Source organism: Erpetoichthys calabaricus, chromosome 6 (genome assembly GCF_900747795.2).
Source record: "Erpetoichthys calabaricus chromosome 6, fErpCal1.3, whole genome shotgun sequence".
NCBI classification, from domain to species: Eukaryota; Metazoa; Chordata; class Cladistia; order Polypteriformes; family Polypteridae; genus Erpetoichthys; species Erpetoichthys calabaricus.
Window position 1 is genome coordinate 126,554,765 of NC_041399.2, and position 21,722 is coordinate 126,576,486.

The following is a 21,722-nucleotide window of genomic DNA, read 5'->3' on the forward strand; positions in this document are numbered from 1 at the left end:
GTAGAGATAGAAGGGTGATTCATATACACAAGTGCATGTCACACACTCTGAAATAGGCAGATGAAGCATAAAGCCTCTCCACACAACGTACACAACACAATCTTTACAAACTATACAGCATAAGAACAAAGAAGTGTTTTAGTTAAGTGCATGAAATAAAAACAGCAACATGTCTCAACAAGCAGTGGATTTTCAAACTATATAGAACATAATCTACACAAATGACAGGAAACAGGTCAGTGGTGTCAGATATTTGGAAATATTGCAAAATTACATCATTTTACATATTTTATCGGCCATTTTTCAGGTTTTAATGTGCTATTACTTTTAAAGTTAAAATTAGGATACCTTGAAAAACACTAATTGGTTACCATCTCCAGCCCAATGTATAATTCTTAAATGATGATGAAGAATACTACTTTTTTGATTGTTGACTAAGAATATAAGCGCGGGTTTGTGTGCGTTCAGCAGACAAAAGGATTGTATTAGCAGTCGCGCAGAATGAGCGCCATCTTCGCAGCATTAACTCACTATACGGGCTTCTCTTTTGTGAGTGGGTTTTACTCGCATTACATTCCAAATCTGCCCATATTTTTATAGCTTTACAGTAAATGTGTGATTTAACAATTGATTATTCTTTTTGATAAACTAGTTTTTGGAAATGCACTGCATGAAAACATTATTATTATTACTGTGGGCGTCCCAGTGCCCATAGATTTTACTCGAATTCAGTCCAGGTCAATGTCTAATAAACTTTACGTATGTTTGACTTTTTTTAAGGACACCCCATTTTAAGCCCCATGGTCTACAAGATTAGATTGTTTACTATGGGTTCTAAATTGCCTGCGTGTGAATACTGTCAGACGCTATGAGGTATATGATCCGGCTCTCCTTGATTGTGAAATGTCATAATCAAGTTTTAGTAAATAAACTGATAAATTGAAAATGGATGGATAAATCCTAACCATCAGGAAAATGTCATATTAATGCGTCTTCGCGTGTCCAGTGGAAGCATTACGCGCTTTATCCTTTGCACAGCTTCTGAAATTTGGAATGAACCACAGCATGGAGTCTTCCCCTGAATCTTTGCAAAACTTTCGGGAGATGGGTTAAACAGTGTGCATTTTGCATATTGGACAAACAACCACAAATATACACTCGTGTGTTACATAATTGTATATTTATGCTCTAAATTAGAAAATGTATTATTCAACGTAGAATCGATATAAATTTTTTTTTTTAAATGTTTTTTATGGAACAACATTTACCGAACAAGGCTACGTATTCTCCTATTTGGTCTAGGTATGCAAAAAAAAAAAAAAAAAACTTCTTTCGGTCCACCCACCAATTCATGACGACAGCCTACTTACAGGTGAAACAAACTCTGCTGAGAAGTACGGGCAATCAAGTCTGTAGTTCATGTCTAGAGGACTAAGAAGAATGTCGCTCAGCTGTTATTTAATTTTAACTCTGTGGGTGGTTACAATGTACGAACGAAGCGGTAAGTTTTACTTATGTCGTTGTAATTTGATGTATGTTTAACTAGGGTATTTAGGACACATGTAACATGCTCTCCAAACACGACTTAGTAATATTAATTGTTTTTCTATGGTTCTCATAAGTCTGTGGTGTATGGAACACGATTAATTTCTCAGTTGTTAGTGAGATGGACGATGTGGGAAAGCACTGAACGTAAAGCGTGTTCACCGCAACAAAACCATGAAAATTCAAAAGTACAGGATATGAATTTTTAATAAGTACGACACAGAGCTTTGATTTTGATCGTCCTACTCCGTTTCAGTCTGAGTTTTGGCACTCAATTCTATTTAGAGATTAGAATCTGCACCTGTTGTATCTCGCATTTAGTTGCACGATTGTCTTGCAGTGATACTTTTTATGTGTTTTTTTTATTTTGAGTATAAATTCGGTGTCTATTATGTTGTTTTTCTGTGAATTTCCTACTTGTGAAGTTTAATTCAAAATGTAACAATGCTAGAATTTGTTTACTTTTATAACTCTCCAAATGCATACATCTATCTATTTATCCATTTTCAAAACCCACTTATCCAGAGAAGGTATAAAATGTGAAAATAACAGACATCACAGAGTTTTGTTTGTATATTTTGACCTGTTGACTGCTAAGTAATGTGCACCACACTCCAGCAATAATCTGTCAAGATTTCTTCTGTAATATTAATCGTATATTGACTAGTTTAGTGATGAGTCTTTGAGGATTTTTTTAGAGAGTTCTGAAAACTTTTGGAAATTATAAACATGCAACATGGGATTAACTCGAGTTTCCTGAATGCACTTGTGGAGAGAGGAAGTAGTCCTTCAGAATTAAAATGGTCACTTAACATTTGCATCTCACACAGGCCAGATTGTTGTCATGGCTTTCAGTCTCAATGAGCAGTTTCCTTAAAAAGACAGAGATGTGTGACATGCAGCGCCATTTCAGTGGAAAGTGTTAAAAATTCAAAACAGGCCTTCAGTGTATACAACAATGAATAAGAGAGGTTTTGTGAATATCAGTGGCATGTATCACATTTTATTTGTAAGAATATTGAGTTACTTGGAAGTTCAGCATTTAGTTTACATTATTTTAACTGAAAATTTTAAAGTATTATTTTTTGATGATATTTAAAACAAATGTACATTCTGTGGCCTTTTTATTCAGTAAATCTATTTAGAACCAGGTAGGGCACTCATTTTCTCCAGAATATTGTTTGAGACATGGATTCAATAAGATGCTGGAAATATTCATTGGAGACTTTTCTCCATGTCAACTCAATAAGCACCTTTCAGATCCTGTTGTTTTTTTTTTGGCCACACATTCATTTATAATCCTCCAGTTCCATCTTACCCCAAAGGTGCTCTACTGAATTGAGGTATGAAGACTGTGCAGAATACTCAGTCACTGTAATGTATGTGGAAGCAGCTGAGATGATGCATGCCTTTGTGGCATAATGCATTATCTTGCTGGAATCCTGCATCTGTTGAAGGGTACATGGTGGCAATGTACAGGTGCATATAACAATTAGTAATAAATACGGCATCACTTTGAAATCCTGCTCAGTTGGTATTAAGGGACCTAATGTGTGCAAATAAAATAAGTCATACTTAATTATACTTCTACCACATTCTACTACTGAAACATGGTACAGAAATCTGTGGATATTATCCTAATGTGACACCCTGAAGCTGGATATATTGCTAATATTAATAACATCTTAGTCATTCTTGGTTTTATACTATATGCTCAAAAGGAATGTTGTCGAATTTGAATGTAACCTTTACTGGAAGCCAACACTAGGACAAAATAACCAGAGTTATGCAACTTCCTAATTCTTTTTACGATTGCTGTACAGTATTCTGGTTAACTGTGGGTTTAGCCACATTTTAATTGAGGTCCTTCTTATTTCATTGATTGTTCATAGGAAAGGAAAAAATGATCTCTGCAGAATAAGGTGCAATGCATGAAAGCAGTCCTTGATAGGATGCTAGTGTTTGGCAGAACATAAACTCCTTAATGTGAAATTACTCCTAGAGGGCAATTTAAAGTCTCCAGTCAGCCTAATATGCTTGTCATTGTAACAAGAGATGAAACCGAAGTACCCAGAGAAAACCCTTTGGAACACAAAAATGACATTTTGCTCTTTGTGCAGTTTAAAAATACTAGCATTAACTTCCACTAAATAGGAAGCAACTATGAAGGATATTTAATGTTGACTATCCTGTGTGTAGGCAGTAAAGTTATAGATATATAAAATCAATTTGGTCACTTGTACAGAATACTGTGAAATTCTTTTTTTCAATTCTTGCTTGTGCTAGTCAGTATGCATTGCATTACCATTCCTTAATACCATGATTAGTGAGAAGAACTAACTTATTTTGACACTTCTGTCTTCCAGACCTTTAAAATTCTCAGAGCATAAATAAATAAATTAAAAGTAAAATTTTCTATGTCATCAACTATGAATTGGTGTTAGGTCTTATGTTTTTTTTTCTCACCATGTGCCCAGGATAGGCAGATACCTCCTGTGCTTGATTAGGTTAGATTTGAAAATATATGTATGTCATCAGGCAACTTACATCAGTTATTCATTTGTCTTCAAGCATAACAATTGTCTCAGGCATTCATTTTTTTTTTGGATAAACATACAAGTCATATTCATTAATAAAATAACTATAAAAAGGTAACAAAATAAAGAACATGATTGTTACAATTGAAAATATATCTAAGTTTTTTAGTGCTGATTATATTGTTTTGTGAATAAGGAGACACTTTCCAGCAGAGCTGTATGAATGCATCTTAAATTACAAAAGGTATTGCAGTTACAGTACAAGTGAGCTAAGAAAATCTGCCTTACAGTCTAGTCTTTGTTTTTAACAACCAGTTCTGACTGTGCAAGTTAACAAAACATGCACTGTAACTTTATATCCAGTGTATGGTTCCTACCTTTTTTTATGGGCAGAAGCAATGAAAAAGGGTGTAAATAACTGTAATAATGAATCCATCAATGGAAATGTTTCATATTCCAATGATTTTAAAACTTGGACAAGTAGTAGACCTTTGTCTTGTGGTGTATATTTTTAATTTGTTTAATTTCATGCTTACCTAAGGAATGAGCTAGAGTGAATGTGAAATTTATTTCAAGTTGAACTTTGGAACACTGAGGGAAAAACATAGAAGTTTGTATTTACAGTATTTATGTATTAAGATTTCAATAGAAGAGAGCAAAAGTCAGGTTAGGAGACCAGAAAGAAGAATTGTGTGAAATTTTCTCATCTGCTTTAACTGAATCCAGGAAGAGAAAATAAGATTCTCCAGAAAGAAGTCCTCCTCTTATTCATTTGAATGCATTATATGTTGTGACTATGAAATGTCCTTTTAAATGTTTACTTTAATGTAATGCTACAAAGTTCATTACTAGAAATGTCCGATATTTTTATTTACAGAACCCCACACTCAAGATCTGATGGCACTTTTTTCAGAAAGTTTGCTGTGGAATGTAGTACTAAACAAAGTTAACGTTTAACATGTATACATTTTATTTAAAGTCTCGAGAGCCAGACACTAAATTGGCCTGGAAAAGTGAGTGTGGTTGTGTTTGTAAATGTCCCTTTGACTAGACAGGCACACTGTGCAGATTTGTTTCCTTTTATTCAACCTATGGTACTAAGAGCTTACTTATACCTAATAAACACTTGTATATGCAAACAAGCATTCCCATCTTCTAGCTTCTCCTGGTGTTTATTAGTAGTTTCCTGATTTGTGAGTGATTGTGTGGGAAAATAGGACTTCTGAAGACTGGGAAAGAAGTGTGCTTATTCTAATATATAAAGTCAAAGATGGTCTTTTTGAGTGTGGGTCATTATAAGTGATCAACCATTTAGAACAGGTAATGACAGTAGGTTTAGAGAATGCTAAGGAAAATAATCACGGATCACCTGAAAATTAGTGAAATGCCATTTAGTTTCACGCCTGGGTAGGGAAGGATGGATGGATGTGATCTAAGCAAGGAAACAATCGTGCACAAAGGAAAGGAGCTGCATTATGCATTTATAAATCTTGAGAAGGTAGTTGACACTATAGCATGAAGGGTGGTTAGGGAACATTGAGAAAGAGATCTTTCTGAATTTTTAGTGTTAATGTTAATGTATGCAAAAGCATGATTGGTGGTCAGGGCAGCAGATGGGTATAGTGAAAGTTTTGAGGTATAGGTAGAGCTGCATCAGAGATCTGTTCTGTGACCGGTGTCTGATAGTGATTGGATAAAGACTGTCATTGAAGCTTTTGTAGACCAATTATATACTGTATTTATGACAAAAAGTACAAAGGAGTTGAAGAAGATACTGAAATGGAAATCTAGTTTGAAAGTAATATGCATCAAGGTAAATGTGGCAAAGAGCAGGGTGATGGTTGGGGGCAAAGGGGCAGAGAGTGTGGAGGAGTAGTGCATAGTAGTGTGGCATGTAGGGTAAAGGTGTTGGGAGAAACCCAATCCAATCCTTGGGTTATCAAAAGTATATGCATAAACGTTGTACTGATGTGAAGAGTAGCCTGCAGGTGACGAGTACGACCTTTTGTATAAAGTGAGTGAGGGTTTGTAGAATGCTGATGTGGTATACACCTTTTCAATAGCATCAATATAGTTGTTTTGGAGAAGGTAGGGATGTCCTGCTACTTACATGACATGTTATATGCAGACCAGATATGCATTCTGACTTTTTAAAGAAGTCTCTCTAGCACTGAAGGATAACATTTATGAAAACAGTGTAAAGAGAAGTATGCTCAGTTAGAGTAAGTATTATTTGCCGAAAGTGGAACATGAAATACAGCTGAAAGAAGTTAGATGAGAACAATCGGGTAGATGTGTGAAATGCCACAGAGTAATAGGAAGATGAGAGCTGATTTAAGATAAAGATTCAATTTTGTGGTGATGAGATATAGACTGGATCTGGGCATGTAGAGTGAAAAGCAAAAAATGATTGGGTGAGGAAAAACTTTGCAGTGTGCAACACCATTTTAGTGCTACAGGCTTGAGCGTTCAATCAATGGAAAACATGTTGGAAAAAACTGAATTTCTCTCTTTTTTCAGCTTAGATTTGCAGAAGAAATTTAATATGGGTGACCTGAATATCAATGCATTTTTTTTTAATTATGCTCCCTTATTTATTTATTTTTTTAACACTATACATGAAGTCGGCAACCAAAACAGACCACACGTGAAACTGCATATTAGCTGTGGTAGATAAATGTGCAAAACTGACACTGAAAAGAGCACTTCTTTAAAATGATTGTAATACTAAAATAAAAATCTGAAATATGGTAGTTTTTGTCATTAATGATGAATAAAACCAGCTTTTGCTTGCTGTGATGAAATACTTACAAGTTCTATCAAAAAACAGCACTAAGTCAGTGATCTTAGATTAAGGAGTGAATCCAAACTGGATTAGGAGCAAAATGATAGTTTTAGGGGGTCAGTGAAAAGATGAAAAATCTGTTCTCGGTACAACTGTAGATCCAGGAGCATATGAGTGAGGTAGAAGACATTCTCCTACAATGTGCTATGATGGGGTACATGTTTAAAAACAAAAGACTGGTTGCTTTGCTCATGACAATACAACCTAATCATTAAATATTAATAAAGTGTTTCATGCCAGGAAAGAGCACCACAGATGCGATGTTTGATTTGAGGATGTTGATGGAGAAGTGTAGAGAAGGCCACAAGGAGTTGCATTGCATCTTTGTTGACCTGGAGAAAACATATGACAGGGTGCCTAGAGAGAAGTTGTGGTATTGTATGAGGAAGTTGGGAGTGGCAGAGAAGTATGTAAGAATTGTACAGCATATGTTCAAGGGAAGTGTCACAGTGGTGAGGTCTGTGGTACGAGTGGTGGATGCATTCAAGATGGAGGTGGGAATACATCCGGGATTGGCTCTGATCCCTTTCTTATTTGCAGTGGTGATGGACAGGTTGACAGACGAGATTAGACTGGAGTCACGATGGACTATGAAGTTTGCTGATGACATTGTGATCTGTAACAATAGTAGGGAGCAGGTTGAGGAGACCCTGGAGAGGTAAAGGTATGCTCTAGAGAGGAGAGGAATGAAGGTCAGTAGGAACAAGTCGGAATACATGTGTGTAAATGAGAGGGAGGTCAGAGGAGTGGTGAGGATGCAGGGAATAGGTGGCGTAGGTGGATGAGTTTAAATATCTGGGATCAACAGTATAGAGTTACGGGGAGTGTGGAAGAAAGATGAAGAAGAGTGCAGGCAGGGTGGAGAAGTGTCTTGAGTGATTTGTGATGGATGGGTATCATCAAGAGTGAAAGAGAACGTCTGTAGGGCGGTAGTGAGACCAGCTATGTGATATGGGTTGAAGACGGTGGCAATAACCAAAAAGCAGGTGACAGAGCTGGAAGTGGCAATGTTAAAGATATTGAAATTTGCATTGGGTATGACAAGGATGGACAGATTAGAAATGAGTACATTAGAGGGTCAGCTCAGGTTAGATGGTTTGGAGAAAAAGTGAGAGAGGCGAGATTGCATTGGTTTGGAAATGTGCAGATTAGAAATGTTGGATATATTGGCAAAAGGATGCTAAGGGTGGAGCTGCTGGAAAAGAGGAAAGCCTAAGAGGAGGAGGTTTATGAATGTGGTGACAGAAGAGCTACAGGTGATGGGTAATACAGAGCAAGATGCGGAGGACAGGACGATATGGAAAAAAATTATCCGCTGCGGTGACACCTAATGGGAGCAGCTGAAAGAAGAAGAATTAAAAATTTAAAGTGCTGATCGTGGAAATTCTATGCAAAAAAAGATTTGTAAAGTCCTGCAAAACTGTATAGCATGTTTGGAGTAACACAATGCTGAAATTAGTATGAGATAAAACAAATAGTTTTACAAATAGTGATACTGTCAATAATATTGTTTATTTTGATTTGGTAAAGTTATATGTCACTGAATGCAGAAATCCTCTGTTGTTAATGGACTTTATTTTGACAGTTACATAGGATCATTTAGTAAAAGACCAGTAGAACCAGGAGTACGATCTTTTGGCATTTCCCCCAGTTTCACCACAGTCTGATCTTCAATGATGTTTCTTACTAGTTGCCCCAAAAAAGTCTTGTAATCACCCCTCTCACATTTTACCAAATGGTGATATGTATGGAGTGTGTGTGTGTGTGTGTGTGTGTATATATATATATATATATATATATATATATATATATATATACAGTTAGGGCCATAAATATTTGGGCAGAGACAACTTTTTTTTCTAATTTTGATTCTGTACATTACCACAATGAATTTCAAATGAAACAACTCAGATGCAGTTGAAGTGCAAACTTTCAGCTTTAATTCAGTGGGGTCAACAAAACGATTGCATAAAAATGTGAGGCAACTAAAGCACTTTTTTAACATAGTCCCTTCATTTCAGGGGCTCAAAAGTAATTGGACAAATTAAATAACTGGAAATAAAATGTTCATTTCTAATACTTGGTTGAAAACCCTTTGCTGGCAATGACAGCCTGAAGTCTTGAACTCATGGACATCACCAGATGTTGGGTTTCCTCCTTTTTAATGCTCTGCCAGGCCTTTACTGCAGCGGCTTTCAGTTGCTGTTTGTTTGTGGGCCTTTCTGTCTGAAGTTTAGTCTTCAACAAGTGAAATGCATGCTCAGTTGGGTTAAGATCAGGTGACTGACTTGGCCATTCAAGAATTTTCCACTATATATATGTGTGTATATATGTAATGTATGTGTATACATTTCTGATTATGAATCAAATGGGTTTTTCAGATGACTGGCTGCTATGTGTATAGGTTGTTGAATGCTTTGTTTGTTTTCTTTGCTAATTTTTTCTCCCCCCCTCTCTCCGCCCAGGTATTGAGGGTTCAAGCTGGTTTTTGGGCTGTTACCAGTTCTGCTCACCAGTATTTACAGATGACGTATATTGGGCTGTTCCTCTGTCTGTTGTGACACCTCCCATTTGTTCCAGATACTGCCTTGAAAAAGGGTAAGAATAGGGGAAAGGGGCTGTGGGAAAATAGTGAGGCTCAAACAGCATTGCTGTATGCCATATTGTTGCATTGCACTTTCGATTAATCATCGGTCTGTTTATATGCCTTTTTTAAAGAACTTGTTTAATGGTAATACTTCCTGTATAAGAAAGTTCTGCCAGTGGCTTGATGCTATCTTTGTATAAACAGATACATTATTTCCTTTTTTACTGTACTTCATACTTTTTGTGAAATTTTTTTTTTTTTTTTTGTAAGAAAATGTGTTAGCAATCATACTTCCTGAAAGTATCAGTTGCCACTTTTTTAATTTACTATTGTTAATATTGCCACATTTTAAATTTAATATTGTTAGTATATTCAAGGTGCAACAATTTGACTCCTGGAATTAATGTGCATGAGAAATACGTACATCATTCCAGTAATTAAATTGGCACAATTATTTTTATATATATATATACACACTAGCCAACCCGCGGCGTACCATACGCCGCATAATCAGACCGCTTTTTTAATGATTTTTAAGCACAGGGAAAAAATTAACATTTGAAAAATCCGGAGGAGAGGGGAAGGACGCCCATTACGCCCCATCCGTCATGCTAGTCTGCCGATTTCTCGTTCAGTAACCTGTGAGTAGTGATGGGCGGAGTGAAGCCTCACGAAGCATCAACACGTTTGAAGCAATTGTGTCAGAAATCGTATCGAAGCTTTGAAGCATTTGACACTCACCTCTCTCGTGTCACCTCCTGGCCATTTTCATTAACGTTACAGAAACTTATGATACACTTCAATGACGTCTGTTAAAAGTCGTATTGCTTTTATTTTTTCGTAGCTTCAGACTGACAACGAAGAGAAGGGTTCGTCAGCAGCTTGTAGTGTGTGATGTCTAAAAAATATAAATATAACTAACGCCGACAGGCAGAATGCACTATACGATAGCAAGAGTTAAACAAAATAAGACGCCTCACCTCATGCATTCCCGGCTCTTTCAATTAGTATTTACATTTGCACTGTATCATTATAATCGCTCCTGTTATTAGTATTATAATTAACCCTGATCTTTTCTTGAGATCACATTTAATAGCCTTAAATGTTTTCTTTGGTCTGTCTTAATTAAAACGGAGTAGACAGAAAATAAAGGTTTATCCCTGTACTTTGCCATGATATAGGTATGCACATCTGAGAAAGAAAATGTGAAATCCTTAAATCACAGATGTCATTATTCAATCAAGTATTAAAATCTGCAGTGCTTCGAAAGCTCGACACAGTGTCGAAACCTGAGTATCGAGCGGCCCATCACTACCTGTGAGTCACGTAGAGTTTTCATTGTTGTTTGCGATTCTGGCCGCTTTTCGCGTACTGAGTTGTTCTGGAGTCACAGTTGAGAAACAGTTTTTTAATGTCTTTTAAGCACAGGGGAAAAAATGAACATGTGGCCCAGTGCATTCTTTAACTGCCTTGTGGCGCTGTAGTAGTACGGATGCTTTGCAGTAAGGAGACAGTGGAAGATTGTGGGTTTGCTTCGCAGTTCCTCCCTGTGTGGATAGCAAATTATCCGCGACAAACAAACTGTTTTACACGCTGCAAACCAATCCGCACCGCTTTTTCAATGTTTTTTAAGCAGAGGGAAAAAATTAACATTTGCAAAATCCGTAACGCTTCTTTCAGTAAGTACAATGCACACGCGTTTAATTTGTCAGCCACTTTTTGCCAGCTGTCTTTTCTGGTTTGGGCCGCTTTTGCAGTGTTACCTCTTGTGTATATTATATCTTGAAATCCTTCGAGTTACTAATTAACTAACAAACACCCACCCACTCAGCTTGTGTGAAAAAAATGCGCCCGTTCTTTCATCATTTTGTTGCAGCCTATCAAAGACTTGCTGATCATGTTTTGTAGACTCAATATATATTGGCTTTTCACTCAGCGAGAGGGCGCGCATTCATCTCGGATTATTACATCTTGCTAGACTAATCTGCTACACGGCTGCGTTTGAAAAACCGACTTATCCCGGATGAGTTTCACCGGCATTAATGATTAGGAATCTGGTTGGAACAAAACCCTGCAGCCACAGGGGTTCACCAGGACCGAGTTTGGCAAACACTGCTGAACAGAGACGAAACCGACTCAGGTGAGGAGTGGGGGTGGGCAAAGTAGTTGCAGCTATTGATTATTCAGTGTTGTTTGCCTGGGTGTCTGATCTGCTCAACAGGATTATAAATAAAGGAAAACAATGTGAAGGCAATGTCACAGGTGATCCTGTGGTATAGCGGGTCCACAGCTCCCCTTCAAAAGCCCATTTTTAAATAAATAATCATTGCACTCACAGTGTAGCGAGGGGCGTGGAAGTGTGGCTGAAACGGTTTCTGGGTAGACTCGTGCTTCGGGCATTTCTCCCCTGTGCAGTGTGCGAGTGAGTGAGGAGAGAGAGAGAGCAGGCTCAAAGGCAATATGTTCCTGTGGTATAGCGGGTCCATAGCTCCTCTTCAAAAGGCCATTTTTAATCAGGCGACTGACAGTAGTGGAGTCAGGCACAGAGAAGGTCAGCTGCTGAGAGAGCATCTCGACTGTTGCAGGGCCTGCACCGGTGAAGCAGGTGAGACACTAATGAGAAAGAGGCACAGGGCTTATTGGTTTTTAACGACTGCTTCCTTCATTGTGTTTTAACCTCGGTTTTAAAGGATTGTTTTAAGGATCCCATGGGATACCCTTCGAAACTGTTTTAGACGCTGTATACAGCGATTCACATCCGCGAGAAACATGCCTCTATGAACAGTCAACGTGGCTGTATATGTCCATCCATTATCCAACCCGCTGAATCCGAACACAGGGTCACGGGGGTCTGCTGGAGCCAATCCCAGCCAACACAGGGCATAAAGCAGGAACCAATCCTGGGCACGGTGCCAACCCACCGCAGGACACACACAAACACCAAGCACACACTAGGGCTAAGTTACAATCGCCAATCCACCTAACCTGCATGTCTTTGGACTGTGGGAGGAAACCGGAGCGCCCCGGAGGAAACCCACGCAGACACAGGGAGAACATGCAAACTCCACGCAGGGGGGGACCAGGGAAGCGAACCCAGGTCCCCGAACTGCTAGGCAGCAGCGCTAACCACTGCGCCACCGTGCTGCCCTATTATATGTGTGCATATGTATATATATGTGTGTATATATATGTAGATATGTATATATTTATATGTATATATATATTATATGTTATGTGTATATATATATATATATATATATATATATGTCCGAGGTTCGATTCCCGAGAGGGAGTGCAGTGGAGTGTGTACACCTGATAAGCCCAGAATGAGGGCGAAACACGTGTCGTGTACTGTTTGCATTTATTTGACAGTAAACTATTTCAACCATATATATATGTGTGTATATATATGTGTACATATATATATATATATATATATATATATATATATATATATATGTGTGTATATATATACACATATCTACATACATACACATATATACATCCCCGTGCCTCGCAGCGGCGAAGTACTGCTTTTAAATTTTTATTAAGAAGAAAACCTTTTTAAATTGAGTGAAAATATACTAATAACAATTTGTTAAGGATCTGTTTTTTTGTGAAGCTGACTTCACACAGCCTCTCCGCTGTTTTATAAACGAACGCCATATAAGGTCTTCCTTTTTTCTTTGCTTCGCCAACGGAAGCAGCCTTTTTATTTAATCCTGTTTTTACGATTGTTCTGTTTGTATACCACGTTGTCAGTTCAGCACTCCGGTTGGACTATGACCAAGCTGTGCAAGCTTACTGTTAAGAATGCAACGTATAGTTGTACAGGAGAAAAGCAATCTTGCCTCAAAGTTCAGTCAGTTCACGTGAGCCGCTCTCTTGTGTGATGTTGCGATGTCCACGGCTTTATTTAATGTTAGCTAAGACCTGGCACTTAAAAGTTTCTCGCTACAGCAATTTAAACTCCCTTACAAAGTGATTCAAAGTTTCGTTTATACCTCGTGTCTTCTCATTAAACTTGTATCTCTCGAATATGGTATTGCAAATGGCAGGGGGAGCGTTTCTATAAACTTAATTTAAACTTACGGTTTACACCGTGCTTTCTCAATTGTGTAATGAATGTTTTCTTCAACGCTATTTGGGGCTGTTCCTTGTTTTCAGTTCACGTGATTATGTAGGAGACGTGATGACGCGACACGCAACTCCGCCTCTCACGGCCATCGAGCTGCACTCCATTCCAGTACATGGACAAAAAAGAGGTTCCAGTTATCACCATTACGCGTAGAATTTCGAAATGAAACCTGCCTAACTTTTGTAAGTAAGCTGTAAGGAATGAGCCTGCCAAATTTCAGCCTTCTACCTACACGGGAAGTTGGAGAATTAGTGATGAGTGAGTCAGTCAGTCAGTCAGTCAGTCAGTGAGTGAGTGAGGGCTTTGCCTTTTATTAGTATAGACTAGCAAAATACCCGCGCTTCGCAGCGGAGAAGTAGCGTGTTAAAGAGGTTATGTAAACATATATATATATATATACATAAACATATATACATATATACACATATCTACATATACATATACAGTAATCCCTCGCTATATCGCGCTTCGCCTTTCGCGGCTTCACTCCATCGTGGATTTTATATGTAAGCATATTTAAATATATATTGCGGATTTTTTGCTCGAAGGGCACGTATTGATTTTTGATTGAAAAACAACCTCTGTCTCTCTCTCTCTCTCTCTCTCTCTCTTTCTCTGCTCCTGACGGAGGGGGTGTGAGCTGTCGCCTTCAACAGCTTTGTGCCGCGGTGCTTCGCATACTTAAAAGCCAAACAGCCCTATTGATTTGTTTGCTTTCCTATCTCTTTCTGACAGGCTTTGCTCCTGACGCGCACTCCTTTGAAGAGGAAGATATGTTTGCATTCTTTTAATTGTGAGACGGAACTGTCATCTCTGTCTTTTCATGGAGCACAGTTTAAACTTTTGAATAAGAGACAAATGTTTGTTTGCAGTGTTTGAATAACGTTCCTGTCTCTCTACAACCTCCTGTGTTTCTGCGCAAATCTGTGACCCAAGCATGACAATATAAAAATAACCATATAAACATATGGTTTCTACTTTGCGGATTTTCTTATTTCGCGGGTGGCTCTGGAACGCAACCCCCGCGATGGAGGAGGGATTACTTTATATACATATACACATCCACATATACATATATATATATATATATATATATATATATATATATATATATATATATATATATATATATATATATATATATATATATATATATATATATATATATATACATATACAAATTTACATATCTACATATATATATATATATATATATATATATATATATATATATATAAATATAGACATACATATATACATACATACATTATATACATATACTGTATATATACATATCTACTTATTGGCTTCTGTATTTAGGATATAGCGGGTTGGATAATGGATGGATGGACATTTGTATGCATAGCCCTATTTGCCCGTTTTCGTTTTTTTTCTTTCTTCAGTAATATTTCAGCAAACCTGGAGCTTGTCAGTTCAAATCCTGGTACTGACATCACTGTGTCACCCTGAGGAAGTCACTTCACCTGCCTGTGCTGCAAAAAACAAAAGTAATGTAACAAATTGTACCTCAGATGTTGCAAGTTGCTGGAATAAAGGCATAAGTAAAATAGATAAATATGTATTATACACATAGTAAGTATTAATTTATTTTCAGTCAAGTCATCTGCAGCAAACCTTTATAAATGAGGGTTTCTCCTTTTTAGATAGTGCAAACTGTTTCTTCTTCATTGAGGTTTTCTCTTGGAGAGCTTTTTTCATTTCATTGAAAATTAAAGCAGCAGCTGCCAAAATATGTAGCTTTCTTATTAATTTTTCAACATTGTGTAAAATAACTTTATAAAGTAACATAAAAGGTTTAAATACTGGTTATCCTTTTACACTAAAATATTACTAAAGAGATACAAAAAAAGTAAAATGCATATGTTCTTTTTCTTTAAGGAGATTTAATATTACTGAAGAAAGAAAAAAAAAACTAAAACAGCTAAATGGGGCTATGCATACAAACTTAAAAGGTTTAAATAAAACAGAAATATGCACTTTTATTTTTACTTGCTTAACTTGTGGAGGGTGTATCCTGTAGCAAAGCCCTAACTTTTTTTGTGAAAGCCCGTTTCAGTCAATAAGTCTTAAAAAAAAGGTTTAAAGATATTGACAATAAGCTACACAAACCCACCAAGACATGGAATCGTTTAAATCAAGTTTCATTACATCTTCCTTTCTTAAAGAGAAGTAAGGCAGTACTTATAAGCTTACATATATATATATATATATAGACATACATACATATATATATATACATATATATATATATATATATATATATATATATATATATATATATATATATATATATATATATATATATATCTATATATATATATATATATATATATATATATATATATCTGTATCTAAATCCCCGCGAAGTACTGCTTTTAAATTTTTATTAAGAAGATAAGCTTTTTAAATTGAGGGAAAATTATCAATAGCAATTTGTTAAGAATCTGTTTTTTTGTGAAGCAGCCTTAACACAGCTTTTCCGCTGTTTTATAAACGAACGCCATATAAGGTCTTCCTTTATCCTTGCTTCGACAAGGAAGGAGCCTTTTTATTAAATCTAAGGGTTCTTCGCTTTTTTTTTTTTGTTTGTTTTTTACAATTGTTATAGTTCTGTTTGTATACGACGTTGTCAGTTCAGCACTCAGGTTGTAATATGACCAAGCTGTGCAAGCTTACTGTTAAGAATGCAACGTATAGTTGTACATGAGAAAAGCAATTTTGCCTCAAATCAATGGCAACCTTTTGTAGGTCTATGAACTTAATTTAAAGTTTAGGTTTACACGGTGCTTTCTTTCTGAAGTACCTGCACTCATGAATATGTCTGTATGCGTCAGTCGCTCAAATCCCTGCGCTTCACACCGGCGAAGTACTGCTTTTAAATTTTTATTAAGAAGAAAAGAAAACCTTTTAAAATTGAGGGAAAATATACCAATAACAGTTTGTTAAGGATCTGTTTTTTTGTGAAGCTGCCTTCACTCGAGTGATCACTTCGAGCTGACTTGCTGGCTAACCATAAGTGTTACCTGGTAGGTAACCACCCATACAATCAGATTGCGAATCAGACTACGAATGCCGTGAATGTAATTACCCCGATCTACATGCTGTCAAATAAACGAACCACAAACCGTGGCGCAATTTTAGGGGCTTCGCCTCTAGCGCTGACGTCCGAGGTTCGATTCCCGTAAGGGAGTGAAGTGAGTGGGTGGTTACCTACCAGGTAACGCTTATGGTTAGCCAGCAAGTCAGGTAACATCAGCCACGGTGCCTTCAGTTGTGAGAAGCAGATCATAGAATGGATGAAAATAGTTTACTGTCAAATTATGCAAAGAGTACGCAACACGTCTTTCCCCCTTATTCTTGGCTCATCAGGCGTACACACTCACTGCACTCGCTTACGGTAATCGAACCTCGGACGTCAGCGCTAGAGGGGCTTCGCAGCGGTGAAGTATTGCTTTTAAATTTTAATTAAGAAGAAAAGAAAACCTTTTTAAATTAAGTCTTAAAAGAGGTGTAAAGATATTGACAATAAGCTACGCAAACCCACCAAGACATGCAATCGTTTAAATCAAGGCGCAAGTCGAAAAACACCATCCCATAATATTAGTTAACGATTAACACATTTCTATATGTATTGTAAGCATACAATACAACTGACAATATGTTGCGCTTATTTATCTGGTGTACTGACATTTTTGCGCGTTTAACGGCTGAAATCTAACGTGGTTTGTGCCCTTCAGAATGAAAAGAGTTTGCATTTACCTTTTTAATAAAAGGCGAGCTTTTAAGCCTGAGAAATCACCCCGTAAATGCACACTTATAATTGCACATGTGTTAATATGTATGCTTACACAGTATTAAAAGAAACTCAACAATTACACAGTATTAAAAGACAGTCAACAATTAACGTCATTTACCTTCGTTCCCGCGTTTGACTTGTGCTGTAAATCTCTTCCTCGTTTTCAGTTCACGTGATTACGTAGGAGGCGTAATACGTGATGACGCAATACGTGACTCCGCCTCCTCCATTAGAGTATATGGACAAAAAACAGGTTCCAGTTATGACCGTTACGCGTAGAATTTCGAAATGAAACCTGCCTAACTTTTGTAAGTAAGCTGTAAGGAATGAGCCTGCCAAATTTCAGCCTTCTACCTACACGGGAAGTTGGAGAATTAGTGATGAGTGAGTCAGTGAGGGCTTTGCCTTTTATTAGTATAGATATATATACATATACACATCCACATATACATACATATATATATATGTTGATATATGTATATATATATATATATACACATACACACACACATACATATATACATATACACAAACATACATAGTGCGTTGTAACACGGGCTGTGATTGTTACACGGGAGGGAGACGACAACTCACAGCTTCCCGCTTTCTAATCGGGCCTGTGATTGGTGCTTTGACTGATGCCCAGATCCCACAGTATCTCCCCTTAGGAGAGGCGTTAGGCAAGTGTAATTGAATAGCGGTGCTGCAAGTTTAGCTTTACACCTTTTTTTCATGAAAAAAGTTAGGGCTTTGCTACAGGATACACCCTCCACAAGTTAAGGAAGTAAAAATAAAGGTATATATTTCTGTTTTATTTAAACCTTTTAAGTTTGTATGCTGGCGGCATGGTGGCGCAGTGAAAGGTGCCAGTCAGGAGACCCGGGTTCGCTTCCCTGTGTGGAGTTTGAATGTTTTCCCCGTGTCTGTCTGGGTTTCCTCCGGGTACTCCGGTTTCCTCCCACAGTCCAAAGACATGTAGGTTAGGTGCATTGGCGATTCTAAATTGTCCCTGGTGTGTGCGCCCTGCGGTGGGCTGGCACCTTGCCCGGGGTTTGTTTCCTGCCTTGTGCCCTGTGTTGGCAGGGATTGGCTCCTGTAGTTAGGATATAGCGGGTTGGATAATGGATGGATGGACATTTATATGCATAGCCCCATTTGCCCGTTTTCGTTTTTTTTCTTTCTTCAGTATTATTTCAGCAAACCCGGAGCTTGTCAGTTCAAATCCTGGTACTGACACCACTGTGTGACCCTGAGGAAGTCACTTCACCTGCCTGTGCTGCAAAAAACAAAAGTAATGTAACAAATTGTACCTCAGATGTTGCAAGTTGCTGGAATAAAGGCAAAAGTCAAATAGATAAATATGTATTATACACATAGGAACTATTCATTTATTTTTAGTTAAGTCATCTGCAGCAAACCTTTATAAATGAGGGTTTCTCCTTTTTAGATAGTGCAAACTGTTTCTTCTTCATTGAGGTTTTCTCTTGGAGAGCTTTTTTCATTTCATTGAAAATTAAAGGAGCAGCTGCCAAAATATGTAGCTTTCTTATTAATTTTTCAATATTGTGTAAAATAACTTTATAAAGTAACATAAAAGGTTTAAATACTGGTTATCCTTTTACACTAAAATATTACTAAAGAGATACAAAAAAAGTAAAATGCATATGTTGTTTTTCTTTAAGGAGATTAAATATTACTGAAGAAAGAAAAAAAAAAACTAAAACAGCCAAATGGGGCTATGCATACGAACTTAAAAGGTTTAAATAAAACAGAAATATATATTTTATTTTTACTTGCTTAACTTGTGGAGGGTGTATCCTGTAGCAAAGCCCTATCTTTTTTCGTGAAAGCCCGTTTCAGTCAATAAGTCTTAAAAACAGGTGTAAAGATATTGACAATAAGCTTCCCAAACCCACCAAGACATGGAATCGTTTAAATCAAGACGCTGCACTACCTTCTTCCAGATCGGCCCCAAGGCGTTCATATTTTTCCAAAGCAGTTCTGGTCTCCATCAGCATTTGTAGCTGAGTCGAAAAACACCATCCCATACTATTAGTTAACGATTAACACATTTCTATATGTATTGTAAGCATACAATACAACTGATAATATGTTGCGCGTATTTATCTGGTGTACCGACATTTTTGCGCGTTTAACGGCTGAAATCCAATGTGGTTTGTGCCCTTCAGAATGAAAACAGTTTGCATTTACCTTTTTAATAAAAGGCGAGCTTTTAAGCCTGAGAAATCACCCCGTAAATGCACACGTTTAATTGCACGTGTTAATATGTATGCTTACACAGTATTAAAAGACACTCAACAATTAACGTCATTTACCTTCGTTCCCGCGTTTGAGTCGTGCTGTAAATTCTTACTGTGAAATATAATTGACAAATAATTTGGTGAATGAACTTGTGAAGAAGGTGGAGCTGGAGTATTACGTCACTTCATTAACGAAAATGCCGTGATGTGCGGAAGGGCGGGCAAAGTGTGGGGGTTGACGGAGAATGTTTTCTTCAGCGCTCTTTGGTGCTCTTCCTTGTTTTCAGTTCACGTGATTACGTAGGAGGCGTGATGACGCGATACGCGATTCTGCCTCCTCCATTACAGTATATGGACAAAAAAGAGGTTCCAGTTACGACCATTACATGTAGAATTTCGAAATGAAACCTGCCTAACTTTTGTAGGTAAGCTGTAAGGAATGAGCTTGCCAAATTTCAGCCTTCTACCTACACGGGAAGTTGGAGAATTAATGATGGATGAGTGAGTGAGTGAGGGCTTTGTGAAAGGGTGTTCCCGGACACAGGCAGGCAGACACATTTAAATCCATCACCACACGTTTATTTTACAACTAATATATACAAGTCTTATGTGCACCACACTAACAAACCCCCACAGTCTCTTATAATCCTTGCTCTTCACAGGCCGTCTCTCTTTCTCTTCACAAACACTCCGGGCCTCTCCTTGCCGCCTCCTCTGACCTCGTCCACCTCCTCACCCGACTCCAGCCTTGATTGTAGGGAGGCGGCTCCTTAAATAGGCAGGCGGCTGCGGACCTCACCCAGCCACCTGCCACATAGTATAGATAATGAATTGGATATACAGAGTATCAGGATTTAAATTACAGTGAAGTTATGAGAAGGCCATGTTAAAGTAATGTGTTTTCAGCAGTTTTTTTAAAGTGCTCCCACTGTATTAGCCTGGCGAATTCCTATTGGCAGGCTGTTCCAGATTTTAGGTGCATAACAGCAGAAGGCTGCCTCACCACTTCTTTTAAGTTTTGCTCTTGGAATTGTAAGGAGACACTCAGTTGAGGATCTGAGGTTACGATTTGGAATATAAGACGTTAGACATTCCGATATATAAGATGGGGCGAGATTATTTAAGGCTTTATAAACCATAAGCAGAATTTTAAAGTCAATCCTGAATGACACAGATAACCAGTGTAGTGACATCAAAACTGGAGAGATGTGCTCAGATTTTCTTTTCCTGGGTAGGATTCTAGCAGCTGCATTCTGCACTAGTTGCAAACGATTTATGTCTTTTTTGGGTAGTCCTGAGAGGAGTGCGTTACAGTAATCTAGTCGACTGAAAACAAACGCGTGAAATAATTTCTCAGCATCTTGCAATGATATGAGGTCTAACTTTTGCTGTTTCTTAAGTGAAAAAATGCTGTCCTAGTGATCGGATTGATATGCGATTTAAAATTTAGATTATAGTCAAGTTACCCCTTAGCTTGTTACCTCCGTTTTGACTTTTAATCCTAATGCATCCAGTGTATTTCTAATAGCCTCATTGTATCCATTATTGCCAATCACTAAGATTTCAGTTTTTTCTTTATTTAACTTGAGAAAGTTACTATTCATCCATTCTGAGATACAAGTTAGACATTGTGTTAGTGAATCAAGAGAATCGGGGTCATCAGGTGCAATTGATAAATACAGCTGTGTGTCATCACCATAGTTGTGGTAGCTCACGTTGTGCCCTGAGATAATCTGACCTAATGGAAGCATGTAGATTGAGTATCATTGGACGGTGTTTCATGATACAGACGGACAATCAATTTGACTGCATTTAGCTGGATTTGAGCAGACAGTATGTCTCTGAACACCTCAGAATTAATTTGGCTACTTCTGTCCTGTGTCACATCATCAATAAACACTATTGTCCCAGTACCACTGGCAGCCATGCAATCCCAAGCCATCACACTGCCTCCACCGTGCTTTACAGATGATGTGGTATGCTTTGGATAAT

At 37.6% G+C, this 21,722-nt stretch overlaps 1 protein-coding gene across 1 annotated transcript in view; it reads left to right on the plus strand.

The window, feature by feature from the left end:
- The first annotated feature begins 1,330 nt into the window (after nucleotides 1-1,330).
- LOC114642973 (uncharacterized) overlaps nucleotides 1,331-21,722 on the plus strand; it is a 273,815-nt gene continuing 253,423 nt past the window's right edge. Inside the window, exons 1-2 of the mRNA XM_051928772.1 lie at nucleotides 1,331-1,501; nucleotides 9,393-9,525. Coding sequence (XP_051784732.1) covers nucleotides 1,420-1,501; nucleotides 9,393-9,525 — 215 coding nt within the window. The 5' untranslated portion in view covers nucleotides 1,331-1,419. The remainder of the gene's footprint in view (nucleotides 1,502-9,392; nucleotides 9,526-21,722) is intronic.